Genomic DNA, 20,309 nt, shown 5'->3' on the forward strand with positions numbered 1-20,309 from the left:
CATATGTACTGTATGCAGTCATTAGTGTCTACTTTTTTTACAAAAAGCCAGGATCCTTGATGACAGAAATACACTATCAAAAGAAAAACTCGATACAATCTATTTGAAATGGATTTTCACTCAGAGCTGCTTGCACTTTGAAAGCTGTCTGCTGTCTCCTGGTCAATGGGCTGGCTGCTGAGAGAGGCCATCCAGAATGCCAGAAGTTTGCTCTTGCCAGGAGAAACACCAAGATCTACTTTCTTTGTCCCAGTCCTACCTCTGACACTCACTGGTTACACCTGGGACTTCTGGGCAAGGAGGATATCACCAACCCTGCAAGAGCTGCCACCACATTTAGCCTGCTAGATCATGCCATTAGCAGCTCCTTTTATACTTGGCTGAGCATGTTGGAAACTTCTGCACCTGACTTGCTTGAACCAAGTTATCCCAGTGTTTACAGCCAGCAGCATTCAGTTCAGCATTTGTTATCCTCAGGTCAAGACAGCACATACTACTTTCCTCAAGGAGATTTAAGAAAAACACAGCTGACACATTCTAAGCAAAAAACCAAAAAAAAACCCAAAAAACCCAAACAAAAACAACCAAACAAAAAAGTGCATTTGTCATATGCACTTCACATTAAAAAAGGGTACAAAACTTATTAAGTAATAATCCATTCTGTCAGTCACTCTGCTTCAGGCACACTATGATCAATACAGTCATGCCTGTATTTCCATGGCACAATTTTAAAAAGCACAGTTTAAAAAAGGTGCAAACAGATCTCAAATTGTCTCCTTATTTAGCTGTGATTTGCAAACATAAGCTCCTGAGGCCAGAGGCACCCAAGGATGGCTCACCACAGGCAGCCTCCCGTGCTCACCCAAGTCAACTCAGTGAGACCGTTTGTTGACAATTCCTCAGCTCCTTGGAAAGTTCAACATAAACACACATGCATGCTTCAGATGTTTCTACACTCACCACAGCAAAGCTACATTTAAAAAGAAAAGCATAAGAAAGAGAGAGGTCTTAGTTTAAAATTCTGCAAGAAAACTGCTGCCCACAGTGGGTCAGCTCAGTTCCTGAACAGCATGGTAAGGACGATATTGTGACAAGCAGGACAGACACTCAGATTGACAAATAATCAGGAATACCAACCAAGATAATAGTGGGTTTCTATGGAATATTTAAGAAAATATATAATGAGATAACGATCAGCAAGATTAGTAAAGACATCAATTACTGCACTTTATGGATGTGTTATATTTTGCTGTAGTACCTTGCCTCCACAACCAGCCTGAAGAAGTCAACACCAGCACATTTCCTTTCACAAGCCAGTCTAGAATGCATAAAGAGGAATTTCATATCACTCCAGATGCACCTGGTACCTAACCCACCATAAATTCAGAACTGCCACCTGAACTTCAGATATTCTGAACAATGGTGACTGTCAACCATTAGAGCTAAAACATCCCCACCTTCACTGCCATCTTCATGTCCCTCTGCTTTTCCACTTTTCTTTGGGCATATTGGACCATGAAGCAAAAAATGAGAGTGAAATGTAGCCTAGGCCAGAAGTCTTACTTATCTCATCCATTCCAGCAAAGGTGCCAAAAGAAGATTATGCCAATGTAGTAGAATATGATCCAGGAGGATACAATGGGACAGTCTCAAGCACTAGTACTGTAAAGTGAAATACTGTTGCAAAACCTAGGGATTTAAATTCTTGGCTGGAAGCATGTAAAGGGAAAGGGGTCCCCACATTCCATGACCACCAAAAGCTGTGAGGGATTACCTGTCTCCCAGGGTAGGTAAAGAGAATCTACAGTTATGAGCATACTTTGCACCATGACTTCAGAAAACACAGTTTAAAAAGGTGTGAACAGCTCTCAATATTGTCTCCTTACAGATACTTGCAGCAAAATTTTTTGCCTTCCCCTATCACTAATTCTTGTTTCACGGGGAGAGCTGAAATGCTCATGGGCAAGACCTTTGGAAAAAGCTCCTGGCAAAAACAATATTAAAAAAGGATCAGAAAAATATGACACAGTATGATGAAGTAGATTGAGAAAGGACAGCAGGATCAGAAGAAAAATAACATTTTGTTTTCCAGTCACACACAAAAAAAAAAAAAAAGAGGAAAACCACAACAGAAGTCTAACACACACTAAATAGACTTCTGAAAAACTATAATATAACTGTGAAAGAAATGTCAAAATAAAGGTATCAAATAGGAAAGGGAAAACCCAAAGGAGAACAAAACTTCTTATTAATACCCACTTCAAATAAAATTGACCTTACCCCTGCCAAAGGTACCATGACATTTCAATGCATAGCTACTTCTGCCCACTATAATCAGAGTTAATGCAAGGTCCCAACCAATACCTTCTGCATTGACTCAGCATTAGTTTTATGATTTTTGTCTGACTATTCCTGAATCAGGGCTCTAATATCTCTCTTCAAACAGTTGCTTACTCAATTTAAAAATAACGCACATCCTATTGCATACCAGATATCGAGAAGATGAAAAAAGAAAGTTGAGTAACAGATTACTCAAAAGGTAATGACCTAGATCTGAAATAAAAATGGAGTGGCTTAATTCCTAAACACATAACTCTCTGCATGCACAGGAGCTGATGCAGCTTCCTGGACAGTCAGAAAAGAGGATGAAATAGTTTGGTCAAGAGCAACACTGACTAAGAGCAAAGAATAACTGAGCTGTTTGCAAGATTAGGTTTGTTTCTTCCTCTACTCTTTTGCACAAATTAGAAAAATGAAATTTACACATTCTTTATAAATTTTTCAGCTCATCTAAAAATTTGAACAGAACAACCCACCCCCAAAAACATCACTGGGAAAAAAGTAACAAAAAAAAATAAACAAGTGAACCCGGAGCAGTTGAAATCACTGAGCCATAAGGCTCAGGCTGTAGCTTTCAAAACTGTAGGCTTTATTTTTTTAATATGCATCTTAGAGATTTCTTTAGTCTTCTGCTTGAGTAGAACTGTTCTTCATAAGCACAAAGATATTTTAAAGAAAAATTATAACTTGCATAAACCTTATGTTTCGAAATGAAACTTACTGGATTCTAGCTTCTAAAATAAAACCAGCATTTCTTCACCTAAATTTTGTCTAGTGCATTGAAACAACATAGCTGCACACTTTGGTAAATCTATTCATTGAAACATGTTTAACTAGGTCAAATAGAAATATTGGCTAAATGTGGCATATTAACAGTACTGTGTGCATTTAAACAAAAAATGAAGCTTATATTTTGATCATTTTCTTTACGTTTTTATTTTGTGCCACCCAAAAATCTTACTGTTTTACACATACTGTTACATTAGAATGCAGTTGGAATATCACTGTGCCACAGAGCTCCACACACACATTTCCTGAGCTGATGCTGAAAATAACTCACAGGAAAAGGCTGCTGTTGAGCATATAAATGGGTCTTTCATCAATTCCCATATCACATTTGACTCTCCACTCTGCATCTGATGTATTCTCTAGAGCTACATTTTGCTAATTTATATCGCGGTTGGCAAAAGGAGGCAGAGCGCACAGGTTGGAGGCGGGGGAGAAAGGCCATCATCGGTGACAAATATGCAGCGCTAACTTCGCTTCCTCTGCCTTTAAGAAAAGGAAATACATACGAAGAATGCCAAAATTAGGAAAAACACAAACATGGAATACAAGAGGAAAGAAAAAGATAAAGCACTGCAGATTAATTTACAGGAGTGCGTGACACTGGAGTTCCTGTTCCCCAAGACAAGGGGGTTAGGAAGCAGCCTGCGGGACGCAGCAGCGTTATGTGAGGCTCTGCTTCCTTTGGGCTGCCCCAGCACACTGAGCCACCCTCCAGCTGAAGCCAAGAGCCAGCGCACCGAGCTGAGGGCAACGTCACCGGAAGGACAAGGACATCCTTGTATTGTACCGGGGGAGCAATGGCAACAGAAGTTTGCACATTTTTGCTATCTGTGGTGAGCATTTCTTCAGTAGGAAACAAAGGATAGCACAGTTTACCCTCAAAATGGCTCTTTTAATGCCAATGAATTGCATGTGCATCCAAGTTAATACAATGTCATTTTCTAGACTGCACAAGACTATGTCCAAACTAGCAACCAAAACTTTTGGAGAGCAGATGAGGACTCACCCAGCAACTGGGCAGTGCTCACAGTGGTGCCTGTGCCACTGCCCATCACCACTGTCACCATCTTACTGCCTCTCGTACTCACAAGCACACCCAGCCCTAACTACACAAAATAAAAAGATAATGTCAAGAATTGAAACCACATCTGTTTTTACATAGCACTTGTAGCACCACCTGATAACTTACAAGACTTTAATTATTGCACCTCTAACTCTGTCAGAGGTTTCCCTGGCCATGCCAGCCTTCTTCATCCATCTCTTTCTTTTACCAAAATCAAGAGGGAGCCCTTGAAAAAAGGGAGATGAAACAAATATCAAAGACAAAATTTTTTTCCATTACCATCTTGGGGATCTGCATGCCATAAGATATTTCAAATCTTTTCATGACTGCACTGTATACCAGAATAACAGTATTGGAAAAATGTAGCTCTCTAACTTCTTTCTCTCCCTCATTGATGATGGAGGCAATCAGACCTCAGAATCTCTCCCACTGTCAAAACAGATTAAATCAGCACATCTCAAAAACATATTTGCATGAGAATGTGTCAAGATTCTAATAAAGTTCCTATTTATTCTGTTTTTTAAAAATCTTAGAAAGAGGGGGAGGCAAGGGGGGAGAATATCAGCATAGTTCTACCAGTTTGCTTTAGAAGATTTGAGTATTTTTCCAGAGTGCCTATTTTCTTCTTACAGCATATACATTTTATTTCAGGTTGTATAGCAGATTAAACTGTGTAAAGCTGTATAACAAATACACTCCAATGCTAAGGAAAACTCCTCTTACTGGAAAAGCAGATCAAGGAGACATTGACTCACATAAAATTTCATGGAAAGAAAAAAGAAAACCCAAAAGAGTCCATATGCTCTCCTGAGTAAAAAAATTAACCACAAGTCTTCCATGTAGTTTGACATGTTGTCCTAGTGGTACAAAATAATTAACAAAATAGAGGAATTCTAGACCCAAGGTTCCAAGTGCCTGCATTCTCCCTAAAGTCCTTATGTCAAGCATCAATATTCCCAAGCAACTGTACTACTACCACTTCTCACCAACATTTCCATGCCTCCCTGATTTGACTCTGATTAGACATGCCTAACAATTACAGAATTTATTTCTTCATGGTCTTAAGAGCAAAAAGTGGCAAGTCAGCAAAAAGGCTTGCTCTTTATATCTGACAGGCAAGAATTGCTTTGTCCATTCCTATCCATTCCTAGCTCTGGGGCTGGGACTGCCAGACAGGCTCTGCAGTCAGCCTTGTAGGGGACTGGGAATGCAGGTCTGAGCCCTCTGACTCACTGACAAGCCCTCAGAGCTGGCAGATGCCTCCCTGCTGCACCACAGCTGAGGAAAGGAAAGATGGAAAAAGAAGGGCAGGCTCAAGGGAACATGGCACAAAAAGAAAGCCAGTAAAAACACATGACCAAGGATAATGAAGCCTGATAGGAAAACTAAATAGCCTATTATTAAAGCTATTTCATTGAAACATGATGGGCAATTGCAGAGAAAGAATGTTTTGTACAACTAAGGGTGGCAGAAGCCAGGTAGACACACAGGGAATATTGGAAGACAAGGCAAAACTGCAGAGCTGATGCAGAAGGATGAACCAACCTTTTTCAGATCAGAAAACAATCTTTGAGAAACAGATGAAATAAAAAAAAAAACAAACCACATACTTGTCCTCTACTTCAGTAAAAAGAAGACATGGGTATAACACATCCAATAACTAAAATGTATTTTATGCATTCAAATCTCACCATAAGGATTTGAAGAACTTGAAGTATTCTAAATGCTGTTTAGATCTTGAAGGTTTTCATTAATTTAGCATTTCTGAATGAGAATATTGGGGGGGAAAAAAAAAAGACAAAAAAAAGAAAAAGACAGACAAACCCAAAACCACACAAACTCCACCCCACAAAACTCATGAAAACACAAAAATCCCCCACCACAACATCAGAGAGGAATAAGTATCAAAGTGGAGTGTTTAACCACACAGATTCCAATACAAAACTCAAAATTCCACAAAGCTTTTCATGGACACTTAATTGATCTCTGGCAACTCAGTCCCCAAACTAAAATTTAGTACAGAAAACTAAACTTATATTTTGCACTGACATGCTCATTTATGGAGACCCAATGGATTATTCTAAATCAGCAGGTGTGGGTAAAGTAAAAAGTAATATTTGATTAAACCAACATTGAAACATAAAGGATTGTTGTCACATGGTACTTCCCCGTCCCCAGGCCTTTTCAAAGAAAAACCCTAGCTGGAAAGAAAGTGACACAGTCAAATAAATTAGCAGTTGCAACATCTTCAAGGAATGCTGTCCAAAGTAGCCAGTGAATACAGTATCTACTCCCAGAAGGCAGGAGTAGAATTACTCAACCTAAAATACCTAGAAAATGTAATAGTAAAAAGAAGGCCACAAGATCCAAAAAAGTTTAAGTTAATATTTTCTGCAGCACGACAGATGTTCCAAGGCACACTTACTGTTTTTTGCCTCTTTAGTTCACTGGACAAATGTAACTCACTTTTAGATCTAAGGAAGATTTTGCTGTCCTCCTCAGAATAAAGGTTTGACACTAAAAATGTGATAACAAATGCATAAATATTTCTCTTCCATTTGGAATTTTCAAAAGAATGGTGTTACTTTGAAACAACCATTACAACTACTGTTTCCAACAGCACTAAATGAATTGTGGTACCAGCACAACTGACTTCTCATCTCACTTTTCAGGCCTGAACCATTGTTTTCTCAAAAAAAAACCCCAAAACTCAAAAAACCCAGACAAAACCAACAAAATGCCAAACAAAACAAACAAAATCCCCCAAACACACAAAAAGCCCACACAAAACCCAGAAAGCAGCATTTCCTGATGTTATCTGACTGGATAATGATATTTAAAACTTCTTTCACACTTTACAGCACATTTTCCATCTCACAGCATCTAGTCTTCACTCACTTTGTTTATAGAGTCTTCATAAAAATACATTCATCTAAATTAACCATTTTAAATTGGCAGTCAAACAGGTAAGCTAGACCAAAATAAACAACCCTAAACACTATTTCGAAAGACTTCTTTTTTATATAATGGAAACAAAACAGACAATCTGCTCCCAAGCTACTGACACTATTTACATTATTGAGAATATTCCCCTGAACTACTTAACAAAACACAAATCTATTCTGACTCCTATCAGCAGCACCTGTTCCATCTCAGTGGTTCATAAACCAGATCAGGACCCTGACTCTCTTCCTTTCAAAGCCAAGTGTTCTCTTGGAGAAAGGAGTTTGACATCAAATATCTCAGAGATGAGGTCCTGACAACTGATACCTACCATTAATCACCCAGGCCTGCAATTTGCATTTAACCCCCTGTGGCAAGGCTCAAGCAAACAAAACATTACTGAATTAAATGTGACATATGAAGTTCAGATAAAAGTGTCAAAAGCTATTACTGCTCTCCATTAAAGCATACTGATTTCACCAGATGGGATTGCAAGGAAATTCCTCTGTAACCACCAAAGCATTAAGTACATTATCAAAATTTTATTTCTTTCTCCAGAAAGAAATGTAGCATGAGCTAAAGACACCATTGAACTCTTCTGGTAATGGCAAGACTGGCATTCAGACTTAATATATTGAATGTGCTATCATGACTAGAAGTGTGGGCAATTGGTCTGAATTTCTCAGAAGAACAATCTCATTTGTACATTGGCTTTAATCATAACATAATTTACTTTGAGATCCCTATTAGCAGTGCATTACAGGAATTTGTGTGCCACGATCTATGAAAAAGAGCTGAGTGCATGTTCTGACAGGCCAGGGAAAATGCAAGAGGCAATTATTTCAATAACAGCAGCACTGTTTCTCTAACTGCTTTTATAATACAGCCTGGCCCAGGAAATGATAAAAAGCTCTTACAGAGCTATGCAGAAAGGGTAAGACAACATTGATAAGGAAGCTTCAAAGGTTTTGAGATAATACTGGATGGGGAAACTGGAGACAGGCTTGCCTGGCCAGTCTGGGCGAGGACCCTTACACCTCCCAAAACGAATATTCATCCCTGCTCTGCCAGCAGCACTGATCCAGGTCAAGAGACTACTGAACTGCTGTGTCCCCTGAATTTCATTCAGTTTAATATAAACACATAAATGGCTCTAGTACTGGTTTTCTATGTGTGCTATTAAAAAAAAAAAAAAAACCAACACAACTCCAGCTGTGCCAAGGACACCCAACTTAGGGAGCAGCTTCAGGTGTAAATGTGCCAGTGAGGCCACTTAAACCTTTAATCACCATCAGTACTGGGAAGGTTTGTGTGGAGAGGCAATAACAATAAATCTCACACATCTAGCCAGATAAGAAAACTAGAGAATTTCACTTCAGGAGGAACTGCAATCTCACATCTACCATGCTTCACACTGCAAAACTATCCTCTTCCTAAAGCAGACAGATATTCACCTGTATGCAGAACAAAATAACACCAGCCAAAATGAGTCACACAAACACATGAAATGTATTCTTATTCAAGTTTGGTCCCACCCTTCTTAGGTACACCAAATTGAGGGAATATGAAGAGGGTGTGGTCAAAATCCCTGAAAGATGCTCAAAGATTAGACTTAAACAAAAAGCATACACACTGTCAGTAACCTAAAGTATTCCAAGGACAAAACTAAAAGAAACACCCTGCCATAAACAAAAAATATACTCAACAACCACTTGATTAAATGTACCAATACCTAGCCCATAACTAGAAATCCTACTTTCCATGATAAAGTTTCATACTTTCCAACAAACAGACCCATGTTGATAATATCAGCTATAAAACAATTAACATAGGATGCCCTTAAAATATTTGTGTCTTCCTATATAAGAGAACACAGATTAATTGGAGCAGGTGTTTGCCATACACATCCAAAATGAAACAATGCTTAGTAACTCTCAATGAAAAAGGAAGTTAAATGTGACGATCTAGAAGCTAATTCTTATTCTCTTATCGTTATGCATATGTTCTCAATAGTGTGAAGAAGTTTGCTGGGGAATTTGAAACATACAGGCTGCGTATTTCATTCAAATCCTTATTGCTGATTAGAGATAAATATTTAGGATCTGTAAGACAAACTGATCAGCTGAAGTTAAGAAATTGCATGATATTGTATCGGGACAAAGCAATGCTTTACCTGTTACCACACTGACAGACACACTAAGTGATGCTGTTTAGGGAGAGCACACAAGTCTGACCACTCTCTGTGGCCCGTTTCTCTTCTCAGAAACCATCACAGCAATACAAGTATTAAAATATCTATTCCATTTAGCAATTTGTTTTGGACATAGAATCACAGAACCATTAAGGTTGGCTCAAAGATCATTAAGTCCAACTGTTAAACCAGCACTACTACGTTCATCACTAAACCATGTCCCCCAGGTCTGCCACAAGCAGACATTTCTTGAAGCTTCCAGGGACAGTGATTTCACCACTTCCCTCAGTAGCCTATTCCAATGCCTGACTGCCCACCCTTTCAGCAAAAACATTTTCCCAAATATCAAATCCAAAGCTTCCTGGGGCAAATGGAGGCTGTTTCCTCATATCTATGAACCTGCCCAATCCCTTTTTGAATCTGCTGATATTATCTGTCCCCACCACCTCCTGAGCTAAAGAAATACAGTGGCAACCTGCACAGTTACCAAACCCCATCACAGAGAGCCTATGAGTCACACAGAAATTGTGCATCACTACCACCTTGGCTGGGAGCACAAGCAGAGACAGAAGACTCACTGTATTTAGAGAGAGGCAGTAGCTTCTGTTATACCCAAAAAAGCTTTCCAGACCTGACGAAGAATTTGCATAACCAAAAGCTTGTCTGCTCTTCCCAGCTCTATCAACTGATCTAAAAATATGTTCATTCCCCCTACAAACCTAGCAACTATGCACTCTTTGGATAGCTATTCCACTTCATCATGAGACTGGTAAGGTTCATTCCTCCCCATTGAAGTATTCTCGGATATAAATACATGACTGTATCTGATTTGCTCTAATTAAACCTGGAAAAGTTTCCCAAATTTTGAGGAATATACGAGGAATAACTAGCTTGCTTTTCCTCTTGACTCACTGCCAAGTGCAAGCAGTTTTCAAAACAACAAAAGCCTACAGAAAGATATACAGGAACAACTGTCCTGCTGACATGTAATGAAAGAGGTTAACAGCCTCTCAAGCTATCATTTAAACATATTTACAACCAACAGGGTTACAATGCAGCTGTTTAACTTCCCTTTTCTCTTTATTTTACCTGTCAAGTCTCCAATGTGTGCTTGTAGCTTCAAAAGGCTCCTCAACTTCATAGAAGTCAGTGCTCTGGTCTTCCACGCTGCTGGAGTTCTGCCATTCAGAGCAGAGATTTCTCCTAGCACCCATTGCAAAAGGCAAGTTCTCATACTCAGGTATTTCCTCATAGTGACGCACATTCTCGTACTCTGGATCACAAGAGCTGGTTACAGAATTCAAAGGCATTTGGGAAAAATTCTCCCTCAAAAGTCCATGTCTTTCTAAAGATTCCAGCCTTTGGTTACTTCGCATCTCAGGCTGACTCCTGTTTCTCTGTCTCTTCTTCTGTGATGCTGGACTACTTATTTCTATGGAATGTGCCTTGGCAGATTTAGCTTTCTTTTCACTGCCTACAAACCCTATATTCCGGTTGTTATGTCCATACCCATCCCCATTGGAAAGGTTGGCAATTGCACTCTCCACTGAGTGGCTGCCTTTAGACAGAAATTTTTGGAAGTCACTTTTCTTTAAGCAAACTGACAGCTTCATGTTCAGAAGCTTTTTCAAGCTATTTTTCTTGTGATGATCTTTGCAAGGCTTGTCTGTCCTGTCCATGTCCACAGCAGAGAGAGACTTGGCCCTAGGCTTCGTCACAACAGTCAGGTGGCTGAAGCTGGTAGCAGCTTTTAATGATTCAGAATTTCCTGAAAACGGAAGAATAGGATGAGGCAACTTCCAGACAGGTTTTTCAGAAGAACGTTTGGGTATGTCACAGGATGAAAGTGCATCCTGCTCCTTGGCTCGTGGATGTGCAAAGTGAGATCCTTCTAGAAGGCTGTTTGATTTGTCCTCACTGGAGGTGTAAGAACTTTTGTCCACAAGCTCTGCTGACGCAGCTTTTTTCAGCAGGCCAGCAGCTGGAAGGCCATGCCTCTGTGGTTTCTTAGGAACAACTTTTGGGGAATTCTCATCTTTTATTTTAACTTCTTTATTTTCCAGGTTTTGTGGGGAAACATGGAGACTGTTAGAAGCAGATAAGCGCTGACTGCTTGCCAATTTGAGCTGCTTTGGCAAACTCATGGACAGGGTACCACACCTGACAAAGTCAGTTCTTTTGTCCACAGCATCTGACATACTGGTGTCATCTGTTACCTCATCCATGGAGTTATGGTCTGCATTTAAAGAAGATTCAACATGTCTCACCAAATCAGGACTTCCGTGTGAAAACTGAGGCAAAAGATTTTGTGAAGCTGACTCTTTCACAGCAGGCTCCTTTACCTGAGACATTTTTTCTGCATTGCTTTGAGTTACCTCACATTTTTCAGGATGAAACACTTCTGCATTATTGTTATAACAAACACTTTGACCAAGGACATTAATTCTTGCTGGCTTTTTTAAGCTTTGGTCCACGACACCATAAGAATCTTTCTCTGAATTAGATGGTTCCTTTGCTCCTTCTCCTGTGCTGTCTATGCCATCCTGTCGGACTAGACACGCAGCACGTGGCTTTCTTGGCTTAGGGATAGGAAGCACTTTGGAGCTCAGGACTGAAGATGTTCCAGGGGAGGTTTTATCAGTATCTGCTTTTATCCCTACTTCACCGGAAAACACCCTAATGCTACTTAAATTTTCATTCTCTAGAGTTTCCTTGTCCAATGGGGAAGAACAACTGCGATTATTTTCAGTCAAACTAGGACAAATTTCAGACATCTGAAATTCATCAGCAATAACCTTACCATCAGCATTTTGTTGCTTCCCTTTAGCTACCTCAGAAGATGATGAAGATTGTACAAGTTCCATGAACTCTATTTTAACATCGTTTTTGGAACTGCTACCATCCCCTTTGTCAAATTTGTCTGAATACCTGCACCTCACAGGACTGCTGTTAGGAAACACACCATGAGTTAGGACATCCTTAAGTTTCTCTTCCAAAATGCTGGCTTTCAAAACTACCTGACTTCTACTTGCCAATTTTTCATTGTGACTATCCCCCAGAGACAGTGCATTTCTTTCACCAAGCTTGATGTTCTCTAAGGTATCAAAGTGCTCAAGAATGATCTGAGTTTTACAGGTGTTCTCTCCATTTCCAAGTTTATGAAGGCATTCAAATTTGCAAGGTGAAACAGGTAGAATATATGCTGTGCTTCCAGTACTCCCTTCTGAGGTTTCATTTTTATAGTTCAAATGGTCTAGAGTTTGAGAAGAATCTTCCCTGTGCTCCTCAAAGCTTTTTGTGCTTTTTCGTGTAGACGATGGAGGTTTAACTTCTGGGATGGAGGAGCTCTTGAGAACCTTTGGTTTTGGTGCAATTGCTGGCTTGGTTTTCCTTGCTGCTTGTATCCCACCAGGAAGTACAATATCAGGCTTCGGTGCAACAGGTGGAGGTCCTGCCTTGTGCCCTAGCACAAATTTTGGTTTGGGGGCCACTGGTGGCTTCTTAATTTCTAGAAAGGATGGAAAACAAAGACTTTAGACACCATTGCCCACAGAAAAATTTCACCTGAAACACAATATTATTAACATTTAACTTGTGACCTACAAGATCTCAGTGTGTGTATGGATACATTTTTCTCTTAAAAGCATGCCTTCCTCCCCTAACACCACTTTTTTACTAGGTGCCTTTCTTTGTTTTAATAGACATATCAAGGAGTGGTAGGGAAGTTTTCAAAGTCTTTTCATAAACAAACAGTTTTATGTAATATTAGTACATGTACTCCCTCAGATGCTAAAGTCTGATGCCAAGAACAGGAGAGCAGATTTGCCTGGTTTTGCAGTTTTAACTGTAATACCATTTTTAAATGTTGCAAGTATGTTAAGTGCTACATGTACAGTAAGCCACGAAGACAATGAGACAGCCAGAACAATGACCAGGGTAGTTCAGTCCCCTCCTCCACCATCTTGAGAAATGTGTGACCTAAAATTCCTTGTTCTCTTTCTCTCCCCTTCAAACAACACTGACATGAATTACTGCACCAGTTGCAGAACTGGCACATCACTACCAACATTTCAGTTAGTCTGTGGTATGAGGTTGATGCAGTAATTTGTAGCAAGACAGAACCTTTCTATTATAAAACACTACTTCTGTTTCCCGTACAAAATTACTCTTCCTAACATGTCTGACCTAGAAACAATCACCACTATTATGAATTATGACCCACTTGGCACAACAAGATGACAAACCCCAGGAAGAGTGCACAGCTCTCAGGAAAAGGAGCTCATGAGAAACTTGGAGATTGTGGAGTTTTGATCCTGTTGTTTGAGTGGTTTGGCGGGGTTTGATTGCTTGTTTTGCAAAAACAAAGTATGTCTGAAATATTTGAATATTTCAGGATATTATTTGTGACCATTTCCATATGCTGCAATATTTTCAGATAAGTGCTTTGAGTGTTTTTTGATACGCTCAAATTTTAAAAGTAAACAAGTTTATTGTGCTGTTTATGTATTACCTCAATACTTACTAGCCTTGTTTTGATCAATATTTTGGTATACTTCCAGTAAGTCATATACATGTCAAATAACACCCTCAAGAAAACACATTAGTTAATGTTTCACATGGAAACAGATAGGGTAGGCCATTGATTTATGATTCCCTTTGAAATGTGGGTTTGGTGTTTGGTTGTCTTTTACCACCATTATTTCTACAGATATGCACTATATCTTAATCTCCAGCCTAGAAATGCAAGAATGGAGTTGCACAGTTTAGATTTGTTTTGTGGGGATTTCTTGGTTTGAAGGAAATCTAGATGGGCTTAAAAAAAAAAAAAAAAAAAAAAAAAAAAAAAAAAAAAAAAAACATACCCTCAATTGCAACTATTTCCTAAAGAGCAAGCCAGAGAGCCAGAAACAGTAAAACCATGTTTTTCTAGGACATTAATCACTAAGTGGTACCCACACTGCCTCTACCTACACTTAGAATGGCTGCCATTGCTGCCATTATATTAGTGAAGAGAAACCTCTGATGGCAGAGACAATTTTTAAGAAATTTTTCAAGAGGGAACTCAGAATTTCTTTCCAAAGGTACAGCTCCCTATAGCTACTGACAAGAGTGACCCAACTACCACTTACTACCAAGGCTATCATACCTTCTGCATCCCATCTAAAGGCAGGTTTCCCACATAGAGATGAAACAACAAATTGCTAGGAAAAAATAAAATTAACTTTTTAGGTGGGTAAGTACTGATCCTGAACAGCAAAAGAGAGTTGCACACTCACTTTCAGACAAGTCAACTGCTTATTTAATTGGAATATGAAGTGATAGCAATAAAAGACCCTGTGACTCACAGTAAAAATACACAAAGAAGGGATACCCAGTTTGTCACAGAACACAACACAGTAGTAGAGCTGGGCCATGTTCAGTAATATTTACTAAGCTATTAAAGTTCCCTGGAAATAGGAGAGAGATAGGCTGCTTTGGACCCCTTCCTGATGCCCAAGTGAGAGAAAGAGATTGAAAAAGATACAGGAGATTAAATGCCAGCTAGGTAAGCAATATCCTGTGAATTATTTTTCCACACACACCACTTAAGACCATAACCTTGGAAGCTTCTTTATAGTGCAAGTGCCTAACATTTTGGATACCACCAAACTAGACTACTCTGCAGGGCTTTTAACTAGTGTTTATTAAGGAGCACACTCAGAAGTTAAGACATGATACAATTACCTGAAAATAAACTATCAAAAAACTCCATTGTTTTATTAAAACTAAACCATGAATATGTAAAGAAAAGCAAAGCAAGCAGACGAGTGATTTGTAAGGCAGTGGCAGAAACCTGGATAATGAACAGAGCAGAAAAATTCACTTCTGATAATAAGTGCAATTCAATGTGATTTCTGAAGCCTACTAGAATTTTTCAAATTACTTCCATGTTTTAAAAAGCATTGAGGCAGACAGAAGAGACCAGCAAATTGTGTGGGATAATAAAGACACCACTGTCTGCTTTTAACTGATTGCAATTACATCTAGAGTAGATATGGGTCAATGTATTAACAGGCACATTACAGTCTTGGTATCAATACAGATCTGGAGTCAAACCCTCCATCAGAAAGGAATGTGATGAAGAGCCCTTTCAAACATAAATGTGATGTGAGAGGAAAGACTCCAAGAAGGGAATGCATACCAGTAGTTTTCCTCAACAAAATATCTCTAAGTCTCTGAAGAATATGAGCAATGAAGTACTTAGAAAAAAATTAGAGCAGCTGACAAGGGTAAAAGTATAGTAGATTTACATTAGAAATCAAGAAATAAAGTTCAGTTGCTTATAAATTAATTCAATATCACTAATGAAAAACAGTTCTACATAACAGTGTTCTAAAAGAGACAATTTCCCATCCAGAATAGAAAGAAAACTAAGTAGGAAGCAACTGTTATATATAAAGGTGTAAGGAATGACTGGAAGTCATATGAGAATGACTTTTTTTTAAATGGCAAGCATAAGCAAGGTGAGAAACAATAAACATAATCAAGGAAATATTAAAGAGCAAATGCATGGGGTAATTAGTTGTATGGACAGTGGGCTTTTTCCTGGTGCCATATGGAGCTAGCTATTCACCTAAGGACAGAGATGGCTGGCTTTGCTTAGGAGAGTAAAAATTGAAGAGAATTTGGAAATCATTACACGTAGTTATTTTATGAGAGCTCCATGTGGGTATGAAGCTAAGCAGTAAATAATCTGATAAGTATAAAAGATGAAGGGAGTTGAAAATATTTCTGTACATAGCACCTGCCAGACTGTGAAATGCAATGTCACCTTCTGGCAATCTCAGAAATAACTACAGAATCATCCAAGGTCTAAAAAATATGCTTCAAATCCCAAGGAAGCTCATCCTCATTAATTTAACCAAGAATTTAAAACCAAGATGGTAATCACTTACATACATGTGAAAGGTTTCTGAATAACAGATGGCTCTTGAATCACAAAAGAGCCCCCAGAACCAAAACTGGAAAAAACACCTAACCACTGTTGAGATTCCATAGCTGACCACTAAGATTTGACAAGCTCAAACTAGAAACAAAGCTCTAAAATTCTTATGAAACCTAAGGGATAATTAACTACAGAAACATCCCACCTAGTGTTGTGGGGGAGCCACAAGCACTTACATGCAACTCACTTTCTGACATGTGTAGAATTTTCAGAGGTAACTTTGGACTGGACATTGGATTCTCTAGCCTTAGGAAATTAGAGCATCACTATGATTTTCCCCACTCCTGCCTCCAACCTTAACCCATTTCTTAAAGAGAATCCCTGCATCCAGGGATTCCAGTAATAAATGCAAATCTAAGAGCAGAAACAAAAATATTATTTGCATAAGCAGATTAATTGCTTAGGAGCCAGAGAAACTGTCAGAGAGATACCCTCCAACCTGTTTGACTATGCAAAGGAAGAAATCCATAAATAAAGTGGCTAGCAATGCTGCCATCACCAACAGGAAATCTGCTGCTCATATGAACAGCTAATACCATGCTCAGTGCTGAAGGAGAAAAAAAAAAAGTGCTTAAAAATAACACCTAACCCCCTTAGAAAAAGTAGATTTAAAAGTACATTGTTTTTCTAACAACAAATTGCCATCAGTACCCACCTATGCAGATCAATGCACATGCTCTTTGTCTGACTTCAGGTCACAGCACGGAAAACAGACATTTATCTCTGTGGTGAATTCCTTCAGCATGCTGAGGAAAAAGCAACACCCATTCTCATCCTGCTGATGATCTCCTCTGTGACCAACACTTGTTATTGCTTGACTGGTAAGTGCTCCTGTTCTTCCTTTGATTTCTTTCAGAGGATGAGAACATCTTGAAGCAACTTCTACTCTCAATCCTTTAACCCTAAAGTGCTGCCCATTTCTGTCCTTCAGATGACAGAATTTGACAACTGAGGACCTCACTTAAAAACATTTGTGTGTATTCTCCTATGCACTATCATGAGAATGAACAGAAAAGCCATTAAGATATTGCAATCTTAAGCATTATTATTACACAGTTTTAAATCCTTCTCAAATTACTTCTTGTTCTCTTTCCTGCCTTACATAGGAACAAGGAGAAATAATGATATACGTAGATGAACTGAGGCAAAAAAATCAAATAGTACTACCCATTCTGCAATAAATCCTACTGTTGGTAAGGGAATGCTTTTCCCAGGTAATTTTTATGTCAGTACCTTTGAGATCAACTTTCATATTTAGGAAAGCAAAAGAACCGAAACAAGACATGTTGATTTGCATCAGTCCATGAAAAGGGGACAAATGGTTCTAAGACACTGTCAAAGCTGACATAACTTGATATTCCTTTCCTTACAATGCTTTACATGAACAAAGGCTCTCCTCCTGGTATTCAGGATGCCCTATGGGACTATCTGAAGTCACCCAAGAGGTAGCCTGGGCAGCTGCAACCTACCTAAAGCAATGAATCTTCTGAACCACAAAACAGTAGGAAGAAAGTAAAACAATAAATCAGGGTGGCATCAGATTTTGATAGCAGTTCAGCCTAAGCATAAGATAAGGGTACACATTCAAGTGACTGTGGGTTAAGCAAAGGTGCAAATTTAACAAATCAGCTACTTTATAGAAGCTAGTCATATGAATACTCTTACACACAATATGTATGGCAGTTCATTCCTTTTCACCTATAAGGTTATGTATATTTATTTCACGCACACTAGGAAAAGAAAAGGGCTTCAAACAGTTACCACACAGCAGCTGGCCTAGAGCAAACACACGCATTGGCTGTCCTGCAGCACCTTGTTTATATATGGACTATACATATATCTGTATTCTCAGATACAGCAAATCACATCTGTAGGCTATATATGAAAATAATGCCATGCCCAGACAGCATCTACCAAGAGGTCAATGTGCTGTTCTTTCTCACATGAAGGAAGAGCTTGCTCCAACAGCCCATTTACTGATCCTATTTCTGGCACAATACACTACAACTCACAGTTTCAAAACCAGAAAGCCAATCTGGCTTTTAAAAAGCATGCAGGGAGGAAGATAATTACTGCTGTGTTTGGGATATGCTGAGAGATTATTGCACTGGCACTCAATATACTGCAGAGAGAAAGAGGTAAAGTATTTTAAAACTCCATTGTAACTTTTAAAACCGTTCCACAGCAGCCTAAATTTTAGACTCATTACACGGCTTTTCTGGTCAATTTCTTTGCTTTCAGTTACAAAAAGAAAGTTCCATTAGGTAAACACCTCAAAAAAGTATTGTGAGATCATTAATTTATTTCCTGCAGAAGTTTATTTATTTTCTCATTATGGAGAGGCTCTGATTTTCTCAGGTGCCACTGCTCAAAAGAAACAAAAAAAGGAATGAGTCATAACATCCCGGAAGATAACACATGTAGTTTTTAAAGTACAAGGCAAAACTGTGGTTTCCAAGCCACTAGTTTTAGGAAACATCTTAATTAAGCTGCAAAAGGAAAACATCAATTTCAAAATCTTAAGTTACTCACTGACTTATTGAAATAAAACAGGAAAGTCAGGGATAACTTCAGAGTAAGGACAAGAGATGAATAAACAACCTTTTAAGATCACATGCAGAGACAGAGCTGAGTAACTCTAATGAGACTTGACACATTCGAGGGTTAAAGGGACATTAAACCCTGCAGGCCTCATTTTTTTTCAATCCTTGAAAGCAATGAAGTTCGATTGGAAAAGTCATGTTGATTTTGTTTATTCTGTTCCTGCTATGTTTTTTCCATTTGAACTACATTTCTGACATTAAAATACATTTTTCTCATTGTTGTTGTCAAATCCAATTTCAAGCCTAAACTATACATTCTGCCCACATTAAATAAGCTCTATAGATTCACATATAAGGACTGTTTCTTCAGCAAGAAATAATAAATGTCAAAGTTGTAACTCTGAGCTTTTGTTTTTCTCCTTTTAAAGGCAAAGCACATACTTGAAGCCAGCATAATACTTTCAGACAGAAAATGAGTAAATGGACATTTGCTGTCATCATATATATAGTGTGTATATATAAATACATCTTGTGCAGTATGTGAGAAGGCAAGGACAGGAGTATAGCTGTAAGTGAAGATTAAAACCAACATAGGGGTTGATCACTACAATAAGTTAATCTTCAAATTAAATAGAAGTACTTTTAAAAAGTGCTATAGTACCTTAGTTCCAACAATTCCAGACTTACATGTACATTTTAAAACATGTAACCAACAGCTGTGGCAGAACTCCATCACGGAATTATGTTCTGGATTGAGATGTAACTGAAACAATTTTGTAGAGGAAATAGAAAAGGTAGGCAGCAAGCAACAGAACATGCACTGCATTAGTTAGAAAGGCAGAAGGTGAGCTGGAGCAAGGTTAAGGCTGGGTGATCAATCTCAGGCCTTTTGCCACTTCTGTCCTTGGGAGAAGCCGTGCTTGGCATTTCTCCAGCAATCCCCTCAAATAGCACAGTACCTCTCTTAAAGAAAGCCCTGCACATCAAGCAGACACCTGCAAATGCTACTTAAAAAAATATTAAAGCAATACAGATGATGATGTACCATGTTGCTTTGTCCAAAAGTATACTAAAAGAAGACACAAGAGAGGCTCTTAGGCCCTTCAAGCCAAACTGAAGGAAAGATTTCTAACATTTCAAGTTTCACCTGAAGCCTTCACATACAATACCATTTTTACTGAAACACTGTACTACCAAACAGTTGTCAGAAAACTGGCTTATGCAGCACAAACCAGAATAAGAACTTAATTCACTATTAAATAATTTCAATGTAGGAAAGAGATTCTATAGATCACAGAACTGAAATTCAAATATAGGAGTTGTTAAGTTTTTATGTGAGCAATGGCTTTATAAGGAATGCCTGTATATTATAGGCACTAAGTTCTGCAGCAATGAGAGGGACATTATCCTCCACAACTGTCTTCTGGCAGTCTTCAGCTTTTGTATACCCTGCCT

General features: G+C 38.7%; 1 protein-coding gene across 1 annotated transcript in view; it reads right to left on the minus strand.

Moving 5' to 3' along the window:
• FGD6 (FYVE, RhoGEF and PH domain containing 6) overlaps positions 1–20,309 on the minus strand; it is a 70,754-nt gene that overhangs the window by 48,383 nt on the left and 2,062 nt on the right. The window contains exon 2 of the mRNA XM_079303225.1: positions 10,416–12,834. Within this exon, the coding sequence (XP_079159351.1) occupies positions 10,416–12,834 (2,419 nt within the window). The remainder of the gene's footprint in view (positions 1–10,415; positions 12,835–20,309) is intronic.

Source organism: Erithacus rubecula (genome assembly GCF_903797595.1).
Source record: "Erithacus rubecula genome assembly, chromosome: 4".
NCBI classification, from domain to species: Eukaryota; Metazoa; Chordata; class Aves; order Passeriformes; family Muscicapidae; genus Erithacus; species Erithacus rubecula.